The sequence below is a fragment of the Dipodomys ordii genome, unplaced genomic scaffold, assembly GCF_000151885.1.
Source record: "Dipodomys ordii isolate 6190 unplaced genomic scaffold, Dord_2.0 Scaffold38, whole genome shotgun sequence".
In the NCBI taxonomy this organism is placed as follows: Eukaryota; Metazoa; Chordata; class Mammalia; order Rodentia; family Heteromyidae; genus Dipodomys; species Dipodomys ordii.
This window is the reverse complement of record NW_012267254.1, coordinates 4,048,402-4,073,135: the sequence shown is the minus strand read 5'-3', so window position 1 is coordinate 4,073,135 and position 24,734 is coordinate 4,048,402. Positions and strand designations below refer to the sequence as shown.

General features: G+C 39.3%; 1 protein-coding gene across 2 annotated transcripts in view; it reads right to left on the bottom strand.

Moving 5' to 3' along the window:
* Nucleotides 1-2,139: 2,139 nt before the first annotated feature.
* Frmd7 (FERM domain containing 7) overlaps nt 2,140-24,734 on the bottom strand; it is a 53,067-nt gene continuing 30,472 nt past the window's right edge. Inside the window, exons 4-12 of one of the 2 annotated variants that reach the window (XM_013018111.1) lie at nt 23,780-23,858; nt 21,142-21,239; nt 13,417-13,531; nt 13,080-13,227; nt 8,822-8,917; nt 7,064-7,227; nt 5,373-5,441; nt 5,182-5,257; nt 2,140-3,531 (exon numbers count right to left, since the gene is read on the bottom strand). In XM_013018111.1, coding sequence (XP_012873565.1) covers nt 2,443-3,531; nt 5,182-5,257; nt 5,373-5,441; nt 7,064-7,227; nt 8,822-8,917; nt 13,080-13,227; nt 13,417-13,531; nt 21,142-21,239; nt 23,780-23,858 — 1,934 coding nt within the window. In that variant the 3' untranslated portion in view covers nt 2,140-2,442. The remainder of the gene's footprint in view (nt 3,532-5,181; nt 5,258-5,372; nt 5,442-7,063; nt 7,228-8,821; nt 8,918-13,079; nt 13,228-13,416; nt 13,532-21,141; nt 21,240-23,779; nt 23,859-24,734) is intronic. The other variant, XM_013018112.1, reaches the window with a different exon arrangement.

Below are 24,734 nucleotides of genomic sequence, written 5' to 3'. Positions count from 1 at the left end.
TCAGCTGGTGTTATACTTTAGTAGATGTAGAATTATTGATACTAATTAATTTTGATAGTTCATGTTTTATCATTTGGATCTGCACATTTGGTTTTTGCACAAGTTATTTTTAAGAGATCTGAGTAGTTGCCAGTTTTTAGTCAAAGTGGCCATTGCATCTTCTTTTTTCAAATAGAAACACTTGAGAAAGTTGCAGTGTCATATGCTATTTTTTTTCCATTGGTGCCTATACTGTAACAATTACTGGTAATGCATTCTATTTTGACTTAATGGTTCAGTTAAAAATTTTCACCTTCTTGATAGTTTCAATAGCAGTTATCTGTAGAGTTCTGGAAATAATTTCACAACTCATACCATGGATTATATGGCTATTTTTGTAGAAGTAAGAGCAACAAGTTTGTAAATTAATTACATGAAACTTTGCAACATAAGCCCTGCATCACAAAAAGAAATTGTAATGCTTATTCATTATAGTTATTAATCCTGTAAACTCTTTTTAGGTAAAGCATATTCTACTGTTTTTCAGGTTTTACAAATAAATATTTAAATTTTGTGATCATCAGTGTTTTCTTGAGCTGGAGGTAGTATGGGGTAGTGTGCGATGGTATGGTATATTATTTTAATTGTTTCAAAATACTTTCTCTTTTCCTTTTTATTATTGGAACACTATAAACAAAGTTTCTGTTGTAAACTAAAGATATCACATACATTAAGAGTTAGTTATACCTATAATGACTATATGGCCTGCCTCCTATCTTGACAAAATCCAAAATCCTTTTTTTTTTTTTTTCTGGTCGTGGGGCTTGAAGTCTGGGCCTGGGTGTTGTCCCTCAGCTCTTCAGCTCAAGGCAAGCACTCTATCACTTGAGCCACAGTGCTATTCCGGTTTAATGAGTAGTTTATTGGAGATAAGAGTCTTGTGGACTTTCCTGCCCGGGCTGGCTTTGAACCACAATCCTCAGATCTCAGACTACTGAGTAACTAGCATGACAGGTGTGAACCAGTAACACCCAGCTTTGACAAAATCTTTAATGTACCTTCCTTTCAAAAATATCTACAAACATTATATGATCTTCCAAATTACCATGTTATTTTTTTTTAAAAAACTGCATATAGATTTGAACCCTGTCATTCCTATAGGAAACTATACATTTCACTAAGGTTTTTCAAAAACTGAGATGAGAAAGAAAAGAAAAACAGAACATAAAGGAATTTGAATTTTCCTAGAGATTCGCTATATTCTCAGTGTTACGTAACTACTCTATAAACTTGTGAGCTACTGTATATATGTCCTGGAGAAGAAAAGAGCAAAATGAGGTCTATGAAAAGGAAATTTCCTGATGTTAGGACTAGGAAACTGGGGAAACTTCTGAGTAGATTGAGAACAGTATTTTGGATCATGAATAAAGTCTGCTGTCAGTACTATCATTTGCTTTTCAGCTATCCCTCAGTTCCATTTCTGCACCCATTACTATGTTCACTTGTCTTCCTCCTTTTCCTCGTCCTCTAAATTGACCTGTTTCTTAGTAATAGGCCATAATCCATCAATTCTGAAATGGATTAAAACAAAAAGAAGACCATACTTATAACTTCTGTTTTTTTAATTGAATGCATTTTCCATCACTCTTTATTAAAGTAGCATCTCACTTCCTTACCAATATGCATGCAACAAAGACATGGCAAAAAATTAACTTTCTGCAGGAGATACCCAACAAAATTATCTATGAATGTTTATCTCATTACATAAAATAAATAGTTAAGATTTGAGAAATTAAAAGTCAAACATCATACCATCCTCATCAGGCATATATCTGGCTTTAGAAATGAGCATAATTGATTAAATTCGTGGGCTTACAATTCTGCCAAGTCCTGTATTAACTCTAAGAATGTGTTTTGTTGAGAAGAGCTCTGTTAACCTCTTATTCCTGATTTGGTAGGAGGGCCTTGTGCAACCCCCCTCCCCCATACAAGTACACAATACTGAAGTCTTTAATATGTAACAAACTTTTTTTTTTACTGGATTCCACTGAAACATTGAGGGCTGAAACTTTTGTTTAGTATTATTTAAGTACAAAATGATCGACATAGTCATAGTTTACTAAATCAGAAAACGACATTAGAAGCTAGTTGCATATGCCCACCCACGTTCTCCCCATTTTTCAGTGTTGAAGAGTATGTGTTTCATTTATGTTTGTATGAAGAAGTGCATAATACTCCCTTCAGCCTACCACAATTCCCAGAGAAAGCTTGTTCCAGATGTTGAGAGGAAATTAAAGAGAAAAGCTCCAGGAGTGAGGCAACAGCTGGATCTTCCATACATTAGGTGGTCACAATTAGAAGATTCCCTTAATGTCAAATTAAATGTGACTAAGAAAATGGCTGATTAAAAAGTTTATTTCTTACCTAAGTCGGGCCTAGAAATGGTCATCGAGTGGATATTTTTTAAGCTAAGAAGTAATTGCATGGTTTTAGCAAAGTCCTGTCTTCAGTAGCTGAGGTGGTAAAAGAAACGCCTTCATCTTCCTCATCTAGTTGTAGACTACCAGAAGACAAGCGAATCCTGGCCATAGGTGACTTAATTCCTTTACCATACAAAGAGTAGTAGTCTGGCTTAAGAATCTCTGATTCTGAATCACTGGACTCGCTAGCTATATACCTCTCTGCTGTAGTCTGATCCACCACAACTGCTGGGAACTCCTGTTCTGCAAACATACACGGGAACAAGTCTGCTTTACGACTCAGAGCAGGACATGGCCCTAAAGGTCTAAATTCTGATCCAAAAGGAAAACGAATCATTTTCATGTCTGATTGACTCTGGGACCGTTTAGGGGTTTGCTCTTGAATGTTATATGCAAACGCATCTTCTAAATTGGGGTCTTCCTCTTCTAGATCTACATTGATATTGCCCCTTCCACTAGTCCTGGCCATAGCTTCTTGGAGTTCTTGAAGATCTTGCTGAATGTTCTTCATTCTGATATTCCTTGGGCTTCTTTTGGCTGGCTTTATTGCAGTGGGTTCTCTATAGCTATCTGGTCTTACCCTTTCATCTGCCATGATTGGAGACCTCCTGGGCACCTGGGGTGGTTTGTCCACATAAAAAAAGACTTGGGGAGGCATAATATCAACCTGCTGTGTAGTATAAGGAACATACGGCACATCTGTGTACATTAGCTGCCTTGCTGGACTCACTTTGCTTGTGAGGCCTGAGGATATGCTTATGTGATTGTCAGCAAACTTAGAACTTGTTTGGAAGGAGCTTAGAGGAGTCCTCTCCTCAAAGACGTCTCTGGGATCAGGTTCAGGGTCAGTGCTAAAGACAGAGTCTGAATAAATAAAGGAGAAAGAGGAACTGCTTTGGGATTGGTGTAATGACGTGGGGTCTGCCTCTGGTTTGGAACGTTCCAGCTCAGCTGCAAAGGTCACCTCCACTGCAGAGTTCCTCCTCCTGCTATCTAACAGGGGCTCAGATGCATGCACACCATTCACATTTCGGTAGTACCCGCTGCCATAAGCCAGTCTCAAATCGTCCACCTTGAAAGAAAGGACAAGATGAAAAGGAGGGGAAAAACATCAGTGTGGGGACATGGTCTTAAGCTAGAGACAAATTTCGAAAGGAAGATTTTAAGACTGGATAAGGGAGAGTAATTAGGCAAATATTTTGTAGACTACATGAAAATCCCACAACAAAACCCTCCCCTGTATTGGACAACTAATATACAAATTAAAAATCATCTTTTGGTGTGTTCTGGTCCTAGTAGGACTTGAACTTGTGGCCTAGGCACTGTCCCTTAGCTTTTTCGCTCAAGGCACCCTACCACTTGAGCCACAATTCCACTTTAGGCTTTTTGCTGATTAATCAGAAATAAGAGTCTCACAAACTTTCCTGCCCATTCTGGCTTTGAACCTTGAACCTCAGATCTGTCTCCTGGGTAGTTAGGATTACAGGCCTGAGCCACTGGCACCTAGCTTTTAAACATCTTTAAAAGATTTCACAAATCATTTCAATCTATGTTCTAATCCATGATAGACAGCTATTGAAGAACGAATAATAATTTGTACCATATCCTATCATATGTTAAAAAGAATGTACAATAGTATTTGTCTATAGCATCCCATTTCCAGACTCCAAGTTTTATAGATACTTCAGATTTCCTTGTGTCTAAAAAAGTTTAGTAGCTATATCAGTGAACCATGATTCTTGCATGGTCTGACTTTCCTTTGCTGTGTGACATCAGGTAAACATACTCCTCTTCCTATTCCAGGCTCTTCCCTATTTTCTGTAGTAGGAGGGGAGGAGGGCATGAGAGTGTCATATACTTAGATTCATCATACCTGAGACCTTTCAGATAAAAATTACGACTTGAATGAAGTCATGTGAGTTTATCATATCATAATTTGTCTCCATAGAAAAATTAGCCAGTGGCTCACGCCTATAATCCTGGCTACTAAGGAGGTTGAAATCTGTGGATTGTAGTTCAAAGCCAATTTACCACCAAAACGCTGGAAGTGGAGCTGTGCTTCAAGTAGTACAGCAATAGCTTTGAGGCAAAAAGCTAAGTGACAGCACCCAGACCATGAGTTCAAGACCTAGTAGGTCAACAAAGGAAACATGATTAACAAAGTTTGTACTACAGAATTCAAATGAAGACATTTCTGGGTTCTATGCAAACAATACTTTCTCTTGAAATTAAGTTATACATTCAACAACAAAAAACAACCCTAAAATATTAAAACCTCTACACAAAATGTAATACCCTTCTACAGGTTATTTTCTCTCTCTCCATTAATGAGTACTAATTATAAAAGGGGTTCACTGTGGTATTTCCTAATGCACATATTGCACAATGATCAGATTAGCCTCCTCTATTGCTCCAAACATTTAATTTAAAAAAATATAAAGCTATAGAAACATCTTTGTATCTGCTTTCTGCAAGAGGATAACAATACAGGTTGCAACTGGAAGGTATTCCAGTTCCTTGTAGTCTCGAAGCTACACACCAGTGGTAGTTTACGAAATGGCTTATTGGCAAGAAACATTGAGCCAGCAGACCTCCCTGGGAGGCTAATCTACTCCAACAGAGTAACCTTTATACACACTGGGAGATTGTCACAGAATCAATTTTTGAACCATTTGCAATTAGGACAGATTACATTTATCCAAAGAATTGTCAGAAACCTTACTTGTTTTGACACATCAGAGAGAATATCTGGCGATGACCTGCACTGTCGTTCATGGTACTGAGATGGGTAATGTTTCCTAAAGTCACCCAAACAGAGAAGTCATTGAAATAGCCATCCAGGGAATATGAGGATACACATTCATCTTAAAATTCAACTTAAAACCAGTATAACAGAGAAGCAAAACATGTTACCTTTCAAATGGCAAGCTCTTCAACCTTCCTTTTTTCCCATATTCCAGAAGTTGCCTTTGGGTTCTTCCACTGTTATAACAATGAAAAGAAAAAACATGAATACTATCACAAGCTAATAGGCTACTAAAACTTGAAAGCCTCATTCATTTATTATTGAAACCAAAAGCATCTGGATTGTGACATAACAGCAAATCTCTGGCTATCCCATGAATAATAACACCTATTCATGAACCAATAATAGGACAATTTCAATTAAACAACCCCAAATAAGAATTTTTTCATTAAAAAAACCCAACTGACTCTTAAGTGACACACTATTTCTTATTAAGATATTTATCTGGCTTTCCAATCCATAGTGGAAGAAAAGCAGCTAACTAAACCGTGGAAGAGGATTTCTCCAGTCAGGCATACACTAGCAAAGAAATCCAGCTGACTGCTGGGAGAAATCCAAGAGCCAACAAAGAAATCACAAGAATAATAAAACCCCCAAAGTCTGGGCCATTTATCACTGTAGTGCGAGGCCTGACATGCCTCCTCCTCCCTCAGGCCAATGCTGCACTACAGCTGCCTGCAGAGGGTAATAAGTGCTGTTAATAATAACTCAGGTCATTAAGAAAAGGGCAAAATATGCTCCGTATCATCTGTTTAAGAAGGCAGAGATTTGCAGCATACACTTTGGAAAGATTCCATCCAAAATAAGGTTGTGTGTGTGTGTGTGTGTGTGTGTGTGTGTGTGTGTTAACATCTCAATTCTTATTGGGGCAGGCTTCCTTGCTTTGAAAAATCCCTTATGTGGAAGTATTAGCTTAGGTGTTTTGGTCTTAGCTAAGACTTCTGAAAGCTTCTCCCAATGAACTTCTAGGCTCATGTGTTCAAGTAAAAACAAGATCTTAATCCCCCTCCCAGTCCTCCCTCCCTTGCCTCTGAGGTGTGACCTGTGGTGAGGAACTTCCAATGTACTATTGCTCATTCATTTTTAATCCCCTATCCCCTTCCAGTGCTTTCTCCACTCTACCCACCACCAAAAGGATGCTGCTGAGCTTTCCTTTCCATGGCCTATGTTAAAACTGCATATAGGAAGTGGCGCTGTGACATAAATGGTAGAGCACTAGCCTTGAGCTGAAGAGCTGAGGGACAGCGCCCAGGCCCAGAGTTCAAGACCCATGACAGACAAAAAAAAACCCTGCATTTAAGGAAACAGTAGGTCTATTGAACACATCTCTCTCTCTCTCTCTCTCTCTCTCTCTCTCTCTCTTTTGCCAGTCCTGGGGCTTGAACTCAGGGCTTGGGCACTGTCCCTGAGCTTCTTTTTGCTAAAGGCTAGCACTCTACCACTTGAGCCATAGACCCACTTTCCAACTTTTTCTGTTTATATGATACTGAGGACTCCAACTCAGGGCTTCATGCTTCCTAGGCAAGCACTCTACCACTGGGCCACATTCCCAGCCTGACACACACATCTTTTTTTTCAAGCTGCTTATTGCAATTCTGTTCCAATCTGTTAGGTAGAATGCCCCTCCATCTGCCTCCTAATAGGAAGTACTAACTATGGTATACCTCAAATGAGCAATTTACGGTATAATCTTTCAAATGTCTCAGATGAATTCTCTATTGCTTCTGGAATTCACACTCTTCTTATTGCTGTCCATGTTACTGAAAAGAAGTAGTGTGTGTAGTATGTAATTCATTACCTATAACGGAAACTAGAGCCCTTGCTGCAGAGGAGAGTTTTGGGCTTTGATTTTGGCTCTTCCGAAAGTCTGAAGAAAGCATGATACTCCACACAAGACTTCCAGAAAGCCTTACAGGCATCTCGGCTGGCCATGGTGAACTCCAACGTATCCTTGCACAACACCTGTGTAAACCAATTTCCATCAAGCAAAACATCCTCCAAGAATATCAAAGACCTTCAAATCTTAAAGCCTTTCAACTCTTGGGCCAGTGGCTGAGGCAGCTTCTGGTTTTCCACTTTGCTCCCCATAGACTTCATAGTTACTGAAATCAAATGATTGGCAACCTTCTGAAAAGCAGACAGGGACTACTGCTTACAAATAGAACCTTGTGTAAAGTTCTTGTATACTCCCCTTACCTTAAATGCTTTCTTTTACCCTGTCTCTTCTCTGCCAGGGATGTTTCTATGAAGTTGTAAATTAGGTGAAAATGAACCCTCAAAAGGTATACTTTTGTGATAACAAGAAGTTATAAATGATCATCAGGAAAGAGGCAGCAGATTTCCTTGTAGATGTCAGGGTTTTTATAGGATGATTACATGTACCACATGATTACATGTGCCTTTTTAATGTACCAGCTAGAAACACTTCCTCTTTTGTGCTTTCATTCCGTACTGTATGTGCTGTTTTCCTTTTTAAAAAGCATATTTGAATCTGTTCTAGGGGAGTGTGGCTTTCTAGACCTACCATTCAAGTTTGTCTCTACCAACCCAAGACCACATGCCATTCTCATAATCCCATTTGCAACTGCCCCACCTACCTGTTGTACTGTCCTCCCCCACATTCTTTTCCAGATTCCTACCAGTAGTCCCTGGCTCTTTCTCCATTAGTTTCCCACTGCATCTGATTCCCTCAACTGCAAATACATACTTTCATAAAACACCAGGTTCCAGAGAATGAAACCCATACTGGACCTTCTGCAGGACAAAAATTTAGTTGATGTGCATGTTTCTTTTTTCTCATGATCCTCAAATAGCATCTTTCCTGGCACCTTTATCTCACCATAGACAACACAAATGCCCAATCATTTCTGTTTTACTTTTACCCATACTGAGACTTGAATGCAAGGACGTGTGCCCTTGCTCACCTTTTTTTCCACTCAGAGCTGGCACTCTACCACTTTGAGCCACACTTCCACTACTGGTTTTCTGGTGGTTCATTGGAAATAAGAGTCTTTTCTAACCTGGGCTGGCTTTGAACTGTGATGTTCAGATCTCAGCCTCCAGAGTAGCTAGGATTACAGAAATGAGCCACTAGCACCTGGTTATATTTCCCTCTTTTGCTTAAATGTGTATGAACTGTACCTCCTGCTTGGCTGGCACATAAGATTAGGAGTTAAATAATTTTTAAGGGAATTCGGTGATGATGTTTTGTAAAATGGAGAAGAGAACAACAAATGGTTATTTCCATAGACAGAGATCTAGTCACTCCCATCTGACTCATGAAATCCCTCTACAGTAGTTTCCATGGAGACTTGCCTTTCAGTCCAGCTGCCCCATGTTTCTATTACTTTATTCAGAACTGAAAATCATATTCCTTAGTGGTTTGTATTAAGCTAAAATGTGACTAAAGCTCTAGCTGATGTATATAGAGGCAAGAGAAGAGGCATCTCACCTCCCCAGGGCCAGTCAACTGTCACTACTCATAACCACTTGCAGAAACAATCAAGGAATTCTAAGTGAATAGGAAGCAAAAATAATTTATTAGAACCTTACTTACCAAAATATTGGCATGAAGTTTGATGAGGAAATGTTTTCGCTTAAAACTCAACTTACGGATTTTAGCCCAGTTGAAAGTATTAATCTTTGTATTTCCCTATAATGAAACAGATAATTTCAGAATGTGTGAACATGGGTGAGTTTGTAACCTAGTACAAATATGATAGAGAATGTACTGCATAAACAGGACCATTATGACCTATCTCTTGCAATGACTGATCTTATTGAACTAAGAAGCTACAGCTAAGCATTCCAGATAGGACACAAGCTGTTCTAGAATGTAAGCAAGAGAGGAAATGCGGGGGAAAGCATAAGCCATGATCCTAAGATTACAATAGGAAAGATCGATATTTTAGTTTCTTTAGTTTCTTCTCTGTTTTTCCAAGTTTAACTGCTAAATGAAAAGCTTGTTTGCACTATTGACACATTTTTCTCATATACCTTCAATAACTCCTCACTTCCTGCATCATGAAATCTGGGTAAGATTTTTCTTCTATGTTAAAAACACAGTCATCTCTCTCTCATATTAGTGCCCCAAAACACCTTTTTGGCTTTCTCTCTTGTGGTCTCTCCATTCTCCTTACCCTGAATGCTTTCCACATAGTAATACACCTCTCTCTCTCTTTCTCCTTCTCTCTCTCATTTCTATGTCTGAGACTGGGAGTCAAACTAGGTACCTGATACTTTCACTCATTGGCTGGCATTTTACCAACTGAGCCACATCTCCAATCCCAATAAAGCCCTCTTGTCCACTCTGATACACCTTCCATAGGAGATTCTAATTTCTTTAGTCTACTGATATTTCGTAGCTTTCCTGGTCTTCCAAATAGCTGCGCATGTTTCTTCATTCATTTTGGTTTGTTTTGCTTTCTTGTTCATCAGGTAATCTACTCACATAATCCAAAAAGGTCAAACTATACACAAAGACACATAGTATTGAGATGTCTGGTCCCACTGCCATTATCTCTACCTTTGTCCCCATCTACCCATTCCCTACAAATAACCACACTTACTAGTTTGTCATGTGTATCTGTTATACAGTAAAACTAACTGTGATAGATTAGCTACTGCTATGTGTAAGTCTGGTATTGAGCACTATTTCTATGGATCTTCACATTAAGTTTTAAGTAACTCTTTTGTCTCTTTCATGTTTAATGTGTTTCTATTTTTATTAGTATATTTATTAGTACAAAGGAGCTTCCTTGGGATATTACCACATGAGGCAGGATAGGTAGAAGAGAAAATGGGGAAATTAAAAATAACAAATCGAAAACAGGCCAGACCCAAAAGTTAGAACCAGAATTAAACTGAGAAACCAAAGTAGCAAGTTCCCCTCTCACCACCGTATTTTAGATGCTAAATGGTAAGAATAGGACGAGATAAAGGTGCTGAGTGTATCTTCCTTCTCCTTTGAGAAGATAAGAAGCTGCTGGGTGCCCGTTGCTTGCGCCTGTAGTCCTAGCTACTCGGGAGGCTGAGATCTGAGGATCATGGTTTGAAGGTAGCCTAGGCAGAAAAGTCCCTGTGAGACTCAATTAACCACTCCAATTAACCGGAAGTGGAGCTCTAGGTCAAAGTGGTAGAGTACTTGCCTTGAGCAAAAGAACTCAGGGGCAGCACTCAAGCCCTGAGTTCCAGCCCTAAAACTGACAAGGAGGAGGAGGAGAAGGAGGAGGAGGAAGAGGAGGACGAGGACGAGGAAACTTCAAACTTGATGAATTAAGGTAAAGACAAAAAACTGGAATGCATGTCTGGCAAAGGGAACTCCTGAAACTCACCTTGTAGCTCTACATTTTGGACCAGCCTGTATCACATCTCCATGTTGAAGAATAATAAATAGCATGCATTTGGACCATTTGGAACCACTGTCTAATGATTAAGGGTTACTAATCTAGATGAACTCAGCTCAGAAAGTATAAAGGCCTCAGAGGATAGCCACCATTTTGAGTCTTTACTGCCATTCCTTGCATGAAGAACTGAAAATATTTCTCCATTTTTCTATCTTTCCCTACTTTATCCCATCGTACTAAAATAAATCCTTGCTAAAACTTCTACCTTATAAGATTCTCCTTTTTGAGACACTCCTTGGAATTCTTTTCATGTGTAGATCAGAAGTTCCTGTCATTTTGATTATAAATTAGGAAGCTGAGGGTACCCCCTCATCCCTTATCCCTTATTCTTCATCCAGTGACAAATGCATGTGTATAATATAACTTTAGCTTCTTGACTGTGTCATGCTTTATTCTTTTCAGTGCCTTTGTATGTTTACCCTTTCTTTGGAACATCTTTCCTCATCTCCCAACCTATTTTGTTGGCCTGGGTAACTGCCACATGTCATAGCTTAAATGTTAAGCCCCTTTCATCTGTATTACGTTAGCACACCATACTTTCATACTTTATATGTAATTACTTGTTGTTTGTCTTCTCTCTATTAGAATGTAAGTTCCAGGAACTCAGGATTACTCTTATTTACCTCTATAGCTCTAATACCTGGCATAGTACAGATGCATAATTAATACATGGGGGGGGGAAGGGATGACTTAATAGATGGCTGCCCAACTTTGCAAATACAGTAAGAATCATTGAATCATTGTGTAATCTAAAACAGGTGAATTTCATGATATGCAAATTATATCTCCAGAGATCTGTTTTTATAAAGAAAGATACAATGAAAGAACACACACACACACACACACACACACACACACACACACAAAACATAGAAAAGGCATTTAATACAAGAATATCTTTGTGGTTGAATTTGTGCTAGAGAAAACAGAGCTAATTAACATCTATACTTTTTTTTTTTTTTTGCCGGTTGTGGGGCCTGAACTTTGGACCTGGGCGCTGTCCCTCAGCTCTTCAGCTCAAGCCTACCACTTTACCACTTGAGCCAAAGTGCCACTTCCGGCTTTTTCTGCTTATGTGGTGCTGAGGAATTGAACCCAGGGCCTCATGCATGCAAGGCAAGCACTCTACCGCTGAGCCACCTTCCCAGCCCAACATCTATACTATTATTAACTAACCAGGAAAGGATACAACATGATGGCCTTGCTCTCTTCCTTCCCCATCCTGTCCTATATAGGATGAAATAGGAAGGTCAGAAGTTAAAGTGAATGGTTAAGTACTCCTTCCTAGGACTGAACTACTGGGTATGTTGCCCATCAGTGTAACTTTCGTGCTGAATAGTTTACAATCAACCAAATGGAAATGCCAAGATTCACTTAGCTGAGACCTTGCCCATCCTGCTTTGTGACTTCAGTGTTTTAACTTGGTCTTGTGGTCAATGCACCTGAGGTCAATTCCTGCTTTCTCACAAATGATATGAACTTACCTGTAATTCTTTTCTATCATTTTGAAGGTTAGGCAAGTGCCCTTGTGGCATGAGCTACCGGCACCTGGCTCTAGAAAGAGGTTTTTGTTTGTTTGTTTGTTTTAGTAGATTGAAAATGTGCTGAGAAACTTCTGGTAACGCTCCTTGGTGTGAGAATTAGTGATAGTGGAAGACCAGAGAGCTAACAGGTGGCCAAATCTGAATAAACTATCAACTATTGCTAGTTGGGCAGGGCACTAAGTCCCTACCAGCTGGCATCAGAGGTGTCTTCCAATTAAAACAATAGTGGACTGGACACCAGTGGATCATGCATTTAATCCTAGCTACTCTAGAGACTAAGATCTGAGAATCCTTGTTCAAAACCAGCCGAAATAGAAAAGTCCATGCGATTCTTATCCCCAGTTCACCACCAAAAAGCCAAAAGTAGAGCTGTGGTTTGAGTAAGAGCACTAGCCTTAGCAAAAAAATAAAGACCAGGCCCCGAGTTCAACTACAAGTATAAGTGTACACACACACACACACACACACACACACATACACACACACACACACACACATACACACACACATACACACACAATCTACCAATGAAAAACAATTCACCATATTTGGGAGCACCTCAGGGTGCCTCTGGAGGATCTGGACAGTGTCACAGCCTCCGTTTCTCAGATGTTCAAGCCCACTGGTCTTGAATTCCAAAATAGCCTCTTGACTTCATCTCCCTACCATCCTGGCATCGAATCGAATCAACATTGGTCAACTATGGGTTGCATATAAAAGAAAAATATACTCAGTGGAGACAGAGCTTACCCAAAACATTTCCAAGCCTTACTCCCTCTTCTAGCATTGGAAACTGACACTCCAATTTGAATGCAGATAACCACCCTGCAGTCAGGTAAAGGACCGGAAAGGAAAGAGTTGTTACCCGAAACACCAGTACTCCCATGTGAGCAACAGCCAGGTGAATCTGCATGCCTTCACCATCACTGGCAGGCTGAGGTCGGATGCCATACATATCCAGCTTTCTCGCTATGTCCAGTAGCAGGATGTCTGATTCAGCTGGGCTCCTGCCACTGCAAAGGGAGAGGAATTATGAGCCTAATAAATGCAGTAAGAATGATGCTTCCTGCCTGGGAGCACCATGAGGAGTCAGCATTTTCCTGAGCCTCTGGGTTCTGAAGGCTTAGGGGCTTACTTTTAAGAGTCTGCCCCCTGTTTTACTGTCCTGCACTGGAGAAACAGATGCCAGTGAAAGTACTTACGAGTGTTGCTGATGAAAGTGAATGATCTTGCTCTCTAAACAGTCTTGGTTTGGTAAGTACCGAGTTTGTGCCAGATGCTTCCTAACTGCTTCTTCATGAAAGTCTCCCAGTTCTGCTGCATGACAGAAAAGTGACATTGTTCACATTTACACTAAAAAGTTTAGCAATGGAGCACTTGGCAAACCTTCTGCTTTCTCCCCCAAGCCGACCTTTCTTTTTTATTGTGAGAATACCATACAGAGGCCAAGCAGACCTTTCTCTACAGTCACGATAGCCCCATGGCTCCCATCACAAGCTTTCCATATATTCATATTACTATGGGAGTGAAACAACTGGCTGGTTTTCAAATCAGAAGCAACGAGTTGCTATAACATTTCAGTACGGTAAGTTTGAGACTCATTAACCACATACTAAAGGACCAGGATTAGAATTAAATATTTTGTTAGAAGTTTTTTCTTCTCCCACCTTTTTTTTTTAAAAAAAGAATCTCTCCTTCTTCCAACCAGCACATGTTATAAATTGAATTTTGTCTTCCCAAAGTGTATATATTGAAATTCTAACCTGCAGTACCACCAAAAGCAACTGTATTTGGACAGAGAACCTTTAAAAGGTATTAAATTGCAATTAAGAATATTAGCCAGACCCTGGTGTCTCATACCTAGCTACTCAGAAGGCTAAGCTCTGAGGTGTGCAGTTCAAAGCCAACCCAGGTAGGAAAGTCTGTGAGACTCTTCAATTAACCACCAGAAAACAGGAACTGGTGCTGTGGCTCAAAGTAGTAGAACACTAGCCTTGAGCAGGAAAGCTCAGGGACAGTGCCCAAGCCCTGAGTTCAAGCCCCAGGACTAGAAAAAAAAGAATATTAATCCACTCTGTCTAGTGTCCACATAAGACAGAGAGAATTTGGGCATACAGAGAAATGCTACAAATGTAATAAACACACAGCAAAAGGACTCTGGTGATATAACAAGAAGACAGCCATGTATAAACCAAGGAGATAGGCTTAAGCACAAACCTCACCTGCCAACACTTTGATCTCTTGGATTTCCAGCCTCCACAATGGAGAAAGAAAAATAAAACTTCTGTCATTTCAATTTGCTCCAGGAAAGTTAGAATGAACTTGTGACTTTAAATGAGCATCATTATTCCACAATACTGTGAAATTTGGGAAATTATGTAATCACTTAATCACAATTTAAAAAAAAGAACCTGGGGAAGGTAGAGAGGGAAGGGATGGTAGGGGGAAAACAATGGAGGGGGTAACAATGCTCAATAGGAAGTGTACTCATTACCTTGCTCATGTAACTGTAACCCTCTGTATAGTATCTTTACAATAAAAAATTACAAAAAAAAGAAAGTAAAAAAAAAAACTTCTGTCATTTAAGCCACACAGTCCATAGTACTTTCTTGTGGCAACCCTTGTGAACTATCTCTCCAATCCCCCCCATACTGATTATCCATTATCAAAAACAGGGGGCTGATAAAAATGCTAAGTACCTTGCAAGCCAGACACAGCTAAGTCTTCACTCTGTACATTGAGAGTCTAGTAAATCCCCAGCTATCAGAAATCCCCAGCATATGAATCATTCTGAAAATAATGCTGCCCTTTCCAAACAGCTAGCACTGTATCCAAGATCATAATTTACTCTTTTCTAGATGCTTCCAGCTTATTGTTATAAATATCTATTGCAGCATTGTGCCTATACTGGTTACAGTGGCATTTAGGGTTATCTGTCTCTTAGTTTAAATGATTTCAGACTGCTTTGACTTTTGAATTCCTTTGTCTTCTTTGTGATTGTTATACTTCTCTATCAGATTCATATTTACTTCCTGGTCATTGACTTCCCTCTGAAGGCAAAGTTTAGAATACTTTGTTCTCAATAGTGACTTTTAATCTAAGATAAAATGAGAACAGACATAACCACACCTGTTAGCAGTATATGTTCTGTGGGAGTATATAAATTCTCCATGGAATCCTGTGGTGTTTTCCGATTGAGTAAAATATGCAGACAATGGGAACAACATTCACCAAACAAGGAATTGGAGGAAACTGTTGAAGGTTATCTATGAAAAACCTGTAGCTAACATCATAATCATACCATATAGTCAGAGACTAAATGCTTTCCCTTAAAACCAGAAAGTAAACAAAGATATCTGCTCTTTCCACTTCACTCAACATTCTAAGTATAATCAAGCAACAAGAAGATATGTAAAGAATTTGCACTAAAAAGGAAGAGATAAAAATGTCTTTACTTGGAGTCAACATGATCCCACATGTGAAAAATCTTAAGAAACCCCCTCCCCGCCCACGCAAGAAAACTATCAAGAATGAATAAATTCATTCACGGGATTCAGGAAGGTAGCAAGGTAAAAGGTTAATATATAAAAAGTAAACATATTTGGGTATACTAGCAATAAGCTAGCTACATTTATAGTAACATTACAAAGAAATAAATGCCACAAAAATTCAATAAAATAAATACAAGACTTATTTACTGAAAATTATCAAATGTGGCAGAGAGAAATGTTTCAAATACCTATGTAGGTGGAAAGTGATTTCAGGTTCATGGACCTGAAGATTCAGTATGATTAAGATGTCAATATTTTCCAAAAGTGATCTATATACAGTTCTGATCAAAATTTGAGCAGAAATTTTTGAAAAATTGACTTATACTCTTAAATTTTACATGAAAATGCACAATATGCAGAACAAACAAAATAACTGGGAAAAGGCAAAATAAAGTTGGTGTATATACACTTCCGTATTTCAAAACTTACATCAAAGCTAAGTATTCAACAGTGCATAACTGAAAGTCTTAGCATGAACCATTAAATTGGTTTTGGACAAAACTGACAAGACAATTCAATGAGGAAATCATAGTCTTTACAACAAATGGCTTGAGTATAAATGAACATCGACATGCAAAAATATGAAGTTGGGGTGTGGGAAGGTAGCTTAGTGGTAGAGTGCTTGCCTAGCATGCATGAGGCCCTGGGTTTTATTCCTCAGTACCACATAAACAGAAAAAGCCAGAAGTGGTGCTGTGGCTAAGGTAGTAGAGTGCTAGCCTTGAGCAAAACAAGCTCAGGGACAAAGCCCAGGCCCTGAGTTCAAGCCCCAGGACTGGGGAAAAAAATAAAGTTGGACCACTGCAACATGCCATACAGACAAGAATGAACTCAAAATGGATTATGGCTCAGAAACTAAGAGATGTAAGATGTAAATAAAAACTAGGGTAATATTTTATAATCTTGTTAGGCAAAGAGTTCCTAGATACAGTACCAAAACCTGATCCACTAAAAATAAAATAGGATTACATGAAAATAACAAAAAATGTACTTCAAAAGACAATCTAGAAGTGAAAAGACTTGATTCTAAAATGAAAAGCATAGTTTGTGAGAGAAATTTGCAAATCACCTATCTTATAAATCAGGCTTTGTGTGAAAACGCAATCCTAAGATAACTCATTTTAAAATGTACAAAAGTTTTAAGTGTATATTTTTTCCCAGAAAATATAGAAATAAACACATGAAAAGGTGTTCATCATGATTTACCTACTAGGGAAGTACTAACTACAATTGCAGTAAGATGTTTCTCTATCTGTATCAGAATAGCCATAATAAAAAGGTAGGCAATACCAAATGTGATTCTAAATCTGCCTCTGAAATTGTGCCCTGGTGACTCATACCTATAATCCTAGCTACTCAGGAGGTCGAGATCTGAGGATTGTTGTTTGAAGTCAGCCCAGGCAGGAAAGTCCATGAGACTCTTATCTCCAATAAATTCCTCAGAAAAAGCCAGACGTGTCACTGTGGCTCAAGTGGTAGGGAGCCAACCTTGAGCCCAAGAAACTCAGGAACAGTGCTCTGGCCCTGAGTTGAAATCCCAGGACTGGCACATATATATATATATATGTATATATATATATATATATACATATATATATATATGTATATATATATGTATATATATATATATATTATAAATGTGCCTCAGAGATCTGTTTTGATGTTATGGAAATGTTCTAAAACCTGGATCGTGGTAATGATTACATGAGTTGGTAAATTTGGTAGAAGACATTATGCTGTGTAGTTTAAATGGGTGAATTTCTACGTCAATTGAGCCATTTTTAAATTTACACAAGCATATACACATGCATACCCCAATCTTTCAGATTATTGAGTGCAAGATTCTATGTTGACCCTAAGGAAAACCTAAGAACATTTAAGGCTGTGTTAATTTTTCTGTGTGTAATGCTATAACAATCTAGCACTGTAACTATGGCATACAAACGAATACGTATCAACAGTAACAGAGTATGACAAATTTCTCTCTCCTGCAAACTCTTCTTTATCTGGGCTTCCTACTTCTTCCATTTCCCTTCTGCTTCAATGGCTTCCCATATCATTAGAGTCATGTTCAAGGTCTTAATATATTTTTTTTCTCTTTGGTCAGTCTTGGGGCCTGAACTCAGGGCCTGGGCACTGTCCCTGAGCTCTTTCACTAAAGGCTATTGCACTACTACTTTGAGCCACAGCTCCACTTCCGGTTTTTGAGTGGTTCATTGGAGATCAGAGTTTTATGGAGATTTTTCTGCGTGGGCTAGTTTTGAATTGCAATTTTCAGATCTCAGCCTCCTGAATAGGTAGGATTACAAGTGTGAGTCACCAGCACCTGGCTTAATTTGTTTTTAAGTCCACCATGATTCCACTCCCTTTCTCACTCAGCCCAAGCCATTTATCAAAACCTTTTTGTTGATTCTGGAACGTGAGGGCAGGTTCCCACCTCAGGCATTTTGCTCTGGGTGCTGTCTGGAACTTTCTTCCACTGGGTTTTCTGAAAGACTTATTCTGTTGCCTCCTTCAAGTCTTTGCTCATACATAAGCTCACCCTCACTGTCTTATTTACATATTCAGTAAGGGGGAAGAAGACAGTCAAGAATTTATTGTATGTACCACAAAATTAAGAAAAATAAGGGAAGGGGAGGATCAAAAGGAAATGAAAATATTGAAGGGGTGACACAGATGCACTGTTTACACAAACTGCTTTGTTAAATGACAAAAATTCAATAAATATACTACAAAACTAAGAAAAGTGAGGGAAGGGGTGGGTAGAGGAGGGATGGGTAAGTATGTTGAAAAGGGTGATGTTGATCACACTGTATTCATAAACTGCTTTGTTGAATGACAACTCATTTGTACAACAACTTAAAGACAGTACAAACATTTTTAATTAAATATTCAGTTCCTCCTCCCCAAATTCCCATCTCCTTTCCATGTTTTCTTTTTCTCTAATTGGTCTTAGCACCTTTTAACATTCATGACATAATTCATCTTTTAAAGTTTGCAAAAGTAAGAATTTGCATTTATTTTTATTGTTAATATTAAGTACTTGTACGAAAGGGTTATAATTCTGTAAGTCAGGTTATAAGTACAATGCTTCTTGTACAATGTTACCCCTTCTAAAGAAAGGGTATTTTTTGTGCTGGTCCTGGGGCTTGAACTCAGGGACTCGGATCTGTTCCTGAACTTTTATGCTCAAGGCTAGTGCTCTACCATTTAAACAGCAACTCCACTTCTGGTTTTGGGGGGGATGGTTATTTGAAAATAAGAGTCTTGGGGACTTGGGTTTTCCTGACTGGTCTGGCTTTGAAATATGATTCTCAGATCTCAGCCTCCTAAGTAGCTAGGATTACAGATGTGAGCCATCAGCACATAGCCTAAAGGAAGGATTTTTTACTTAGTTCACGCCCAGTGCTTTTAATAGTATCCAACAGCGGTAGATATTCGTAGCTATGCAATAAATTTGTGGCGAATGAATAACAATATATTACAAAGGAAGAGACTTCACTTGAAATGTACTAATTGGGTTTAGGAGGGAGTACCTATCTGGCTTGAATAGGCCTCGGTCTGCTTTTGACAGTGGGATGTGTAAAATGAGAAGATCACAAGGTGGAGCTTTTTGAATGTCTAGAATACAGCAGGCATTCAAGAAATACTGGAGGAAAGAGTAAATGAACAGATAAACAAACATTCTGTTTTCTGCACACAATCGTAAAGTATAAGTTTGAATGGGATTAATTGTGAAAAGCTCACTCATGGAAACTTCAGCTGTTTTTCTATGGAAAGAGCTATTAAAGTCTGCAAGAGCTCTTTGCTATGCCTGGAATGGCCACTAGGGAATGCCCAACCCCATATGGCAGAACTGTTAATAATGAAATTGGGATTTCCCCCAAAAGAGGCCACCTAGGAGTCCTACTCCCTTGATGGTTACTTTAACAGGAGCTAGTAGAGGAGGATGTTTTATCTATCTCCTTCACCCCCACACCCCACAAATATAATACTGGATACATGCTTAGTGACTCTGGCATTCAAAATAATGCTTCATTTTCCACTGTTCCCTAAACAATCACCATGTTTGAACAATGCATCATTTGGCAGTCTATATGCCCACAATTTCCTTCATGCTGTTTTCTTTACCTATCATTACTCACTCAATCTGTATATGCCCCTTTAAGGCTCAGTACAAAAGGCAGCTTCTTCACCAGTGCTCTCCAATTACTACCGCTCTTATTGCCTACTGCCTTTTGGACAACATTTGTCCCACCTGGGAGCCGCTTGACCAACACTGATTCAGACACTGACCCTATCCAAGCAATTCATTCTGAAGCTCCCTATGAAATCAGAAATTTACCATTTATGGACTGGTAGGAAGGTAGGGGACAGAGGTCAAAAATGAACTTATGAGACTAACAAAAAAAAAAAAACAACCGAAGCTGTGATCTTGCTGGATTAGCAAGGAACACTGTATTCTTGGGGAGGTCTCTCTAAAAGACCGAGCAAGTCCAGCTGGCCTTAGAAGAGATGTTATCTCTAGCTACCCAGACCCTACCCTCAGGACTTCTGGAGCAGCCTGGTCTTCTCCACTTGTGCTTTCTTCCTAGGCAGGCCGCTCTGTTCCCCAGGCCTATTTCTACCATCCTTCCTTATTTTTTTTTTCTAGTCTAACTACTTGGCTGTTGGAATATGAGGAACTCTAATAGAGGCCTGAGGCCTTTTTCCCTTTTAGCCTCTTTCTACCTGCTACATTGTTTGCTTTGTTCTCTACCACTATGATAGAGAGTAACCAAGAAATCATACTGAACGAGACACTATGTTGCAGAGAGCACGTAGCAGATATATATCCTGGGGCAAACAGGGGGAATTGAGGCCTGTCTAGCCATTTCCATGCCCAGATTTGTCCAGACCAGCTCCTGGCCAGCAAGCCTAACAGCAGTAGTATGCAGGTGGACTGAGGTAGAAGAAATCAGCATTTGCTTTTCATCTTCAAAACCACCCCATGAGAAGGTGTGTCAATATTTTATTTTCTAAAACCTTTTATTGTTTAGTCTAAGGGTGATGGACAGAGGGTTTACAGTTACATAATTCCCATGATGGGTACATTTCTTTTTGGACAGTGTCACCCCTTTTTGTCACTATTTTAAAGACAAGGACATTCAGAGAAGTAAGTAGACTTGTCGTGCAATTAGGAAATAGTAGAGGTAGGATTTGATTTATACCCCAAATGGCTGAAATGAAGCAAAATTGTCCTACTACCTCATGTCATTCAGCTATACCTCTGCCTAGCCTTCTCATATCTTAACCACAGTGTAGAGCCAGGCACATAGAAGATGCTCAGCTTCATTCTCTATCTGGCTAATAAGCCCCTACATAGAATTTACTTACATTGTAAGATGTGAGACACCATCAATGCTGTGCAGTTGTCACTGCATGGAAGCCTTTCCAGAGCCAAATCCTTCTTTATTTGAAGAGTAAAAAGATACCTTCAAAGAAATTAGAGGGAAAAAGAATCTCCTGAGAAATAGAAATAAGAAAGATACAAGATGATTTAAAAAAAAAAACAAGAAAAAAAAGGAACAGTGCCCTAGTTAGTCAGATGTCCTTTTGGGATGTTGAGTAAGACACAGGCGTTGGATCAGCTGAGTTCGTGGCTAGGACTGTTTTGAGTATAAAGCAACTAACTTGAGGGACTTGGCTAATCATTCTCTGGTGGTTTTTGCCATGGAGCAAACCATATCTCTAGCTAAAGAGAATGGGAGTTCCACAAAGTATGAGTGCTCAGGAGGTCGGCGCCTTACTGTTCACAAAGTACAGTTGAGTATGCATCACAAAACAACCACGGAGGCTGGTGGAGCAGAAGTCATTTTCATTTTACACTTATTCTGCCAGGGGTTAAGTGTTTGGGGGACAGGTCCTATTACCCAAAGATACTGAAACTGTGACTACAACTCAGGCCCTCCCAAACTGAATCCAGGCTACCAACAATCCTAGAGTATATTTCAGAAATCAAGGCCTCATGTCTCTGTGATCAAGGTCCAGCCCAGCACTTTATACCCAGTAGGTATGGAACTAACAGCTTCTAAATGCAGCCACACCACCATTTTTTTTCCCATGGAAGCCTTACCAGGAACCCATAAAATGCAGGTTGGCACAAAGGCTCTGCCAGATCGAGAGCATTTGTACCATATGTGTAAGGCCATAAGTAAAGAGAATCAACTTTTGGGGGAAATTTATAAAACAAAGATTCTACTGCTGACTGCTTTCTTTCACAATGCAAAGAATGGTTCTGTATAAAATATTTTATACATAAAAACATTAACTATCAGCCAGGAACTAGAAATGGTGCTGTGTGGTTCAAGTGGTAGAGTAGGCCTAGAGTTCAAGCCCAGGACTGATACCAAAAAAAAGCTGGAAGTGGAGCCATGACTCAACTGGTAGAGCACTAGTCTTTACCAAAACAGTTCAAGGACAGTGTCCAGGCCTTGAGTTCAAGCCCCAGCATCTGAACACACACACACACACACACACACACACACACACACACACGGTAATCAACTATTGCACATCTCCCGTGTTAAATGTGGTTTTCTAAATAAAGTTCTATATGGGATGTTTGAGTAACTAATGCCTTGAAGGCAATATGGTGGATCAAAATTAATTGCAGATGATGGATGAAAATCTACATTGAAAAAATTTTATCAGGTGGCTTTCCAGGTTACAGAAACATTCATCACTATAACTCTTCAAATTGTAAACATTCTTAATGGATCAGAAATGTTTCAATTAAGATTTGTGTTTGCAAACCATTCTCAGATGCCCATGTATTAGCCTCAAACAAAGCATCTTCGTGATGTCAACTACAGGTAAAGATTCTCGAATGACCATTAAGGGAAAATTTAGGAGAGGCCTAACCTTTGCCATTGATTGTTTTTAATTATAGATGTAAATGTGAATCATCAGTGCAGTTGCAAATAGAACGTGCATTTTATTTGCTTTTAGGAAAATAAAAGGAAACTTCTTATCATTTGACACATTCCTCACTGTTAAGAAGGCAGCTAGCTCACTGCTACAAATACCAAACTCTTGCTCTGAACAGCTAATGAATCATTTATCATTCACAGTGACATTTTTCATATTTTTGAGAAGTTTTATCTTCACCAAAATTGGTTCCAATTTAAAACTCAATCGAAATAAGTTAATACTGCAGGCTAATATAGATGCAGAGTTATCAAGTGATCTGAGACAGTGGCCTACAACTCACAAATGTGGAGAGAACCAAGAGAAAGTAGGGGAGAGGCTCTGAAAAGTAAGTTCTGCAAAGACCCCTCAGCAAAGCTCCACACCCACCCCATGCCAAAGGAGGTGAGGTTGAACTGGCCCTGAACCATGTAGGAGGGGAGATGTCAGGAAGAATAATTGCCAACATCCTGTGATCTTGACCAAGTCACTTTACCTCCCAAGAGATATTTCCTCATTTGTAAACTGAAAGGGCTGGGCTAGATTATTTACTAGACCCGGTCTATGTGAAAGAATCTAAATGTAGAATAAGGTGGGGGGGGGAGTGATATTCACAATACATCCCTGTAGATTGTAGGCTTGTGTTGTAGTGGTAAAGAGCATTTTTCATAAGAACATAGCCACATTGCAAAATACAATCTACCTATAGGACACACACACACACACACACACACACACACACACCATTTCCAATGGCCAAGGAAATCTCTCACCATCTTACCTATGCTGATTGAAATAGCCTCATGAAGAACATGCCTATAATAGCAACAGTCCATGACATAACCACCAAGGGGCCACCCAGATTTGCTTCTACTTCTAGAACACCATCCCTCCTTTGCCCTAAAGGCCTAATCTTTTGGAAAATTTAACATCTTGGGACCCAGTCAGGTCCTACTTCTAGAATGACTTAAGGCTTCTCTCAACAGAGAGCCAGACTATTCCTTGTTACACAGAGAAGAGGATTCTCACATTAGGTCATGCAGCAGATACACATGTAACACTTTACCTTGTAAGCTCTTCTCGAAGATGTCCAGGGTCCACTGGGAAAAATTTCACCATAAACTTGAAAACAACTTCCTTAGGATCTTAAAACACAATATTCCCATAAGTTTTATTTAAATGTCCATCACAACAGTTACAAGTCTTTACAATCACACACAAACACACACAAACACACCCCTTCTCTTCCCTCTCCTCTCCATTACTCCTTTCCACAGCTTCGCATAGATTTCCATTTTTCACATGTCCAATGTTGATAGTTCAGGATTGTCTGAGGATGAACATAGCACTTGGGAAAGTACTCCTATGCCTCTCCTCGCCTTTCCTCCCTCTGAGTAAAGATGTTTCCCTTTGGGGCCTCCTGTGTCCTCTGTTAAGAAGTGTCCCACCCAGGAAGGTAAACCACTTGCTACTTGGGATGCTGCCTTCCTGCCTGAGAGAAGGCCAACTTCAGTGGAGCAGATCACTATCACCTGGCCTATGGAGCTCATAAATGGAACTAGACACACAACAGGACATCCCTTTCTATTTGAAAGCATACTTCTGAAAAATCACACCTGCTGATTCTTATACCTACTTGCATTTGAAAAGCAGAAATTTGGGGCTGTAGATGAAATCGAATGACAGAATACTTGCCCAGGCACGCATAAAGCACTGGGTTCTCTGCTCAACATGGCAAAAATGAACAAGAAGACATTGTTAATATCCAAAATCACCACATACAGCAACATTCACCAAATAAATAGTTGCTGGGTGTCTATCATGCCCAAATATGATGTGAGGCAGACATTGGACAGTACCAAAAAACCACAAATGATTAAGAATTCCCAGACCAGTCTGTTAAGAAAGAAAGTCACAGTATATGTACGAGTCAAGCGGAAAAGGTCAGATAATGTGATGTCAGGAAAATGAACCCTTAGCTATGTATTCTAATGTTTTTTCTTTCATACATGTGTTTCTAA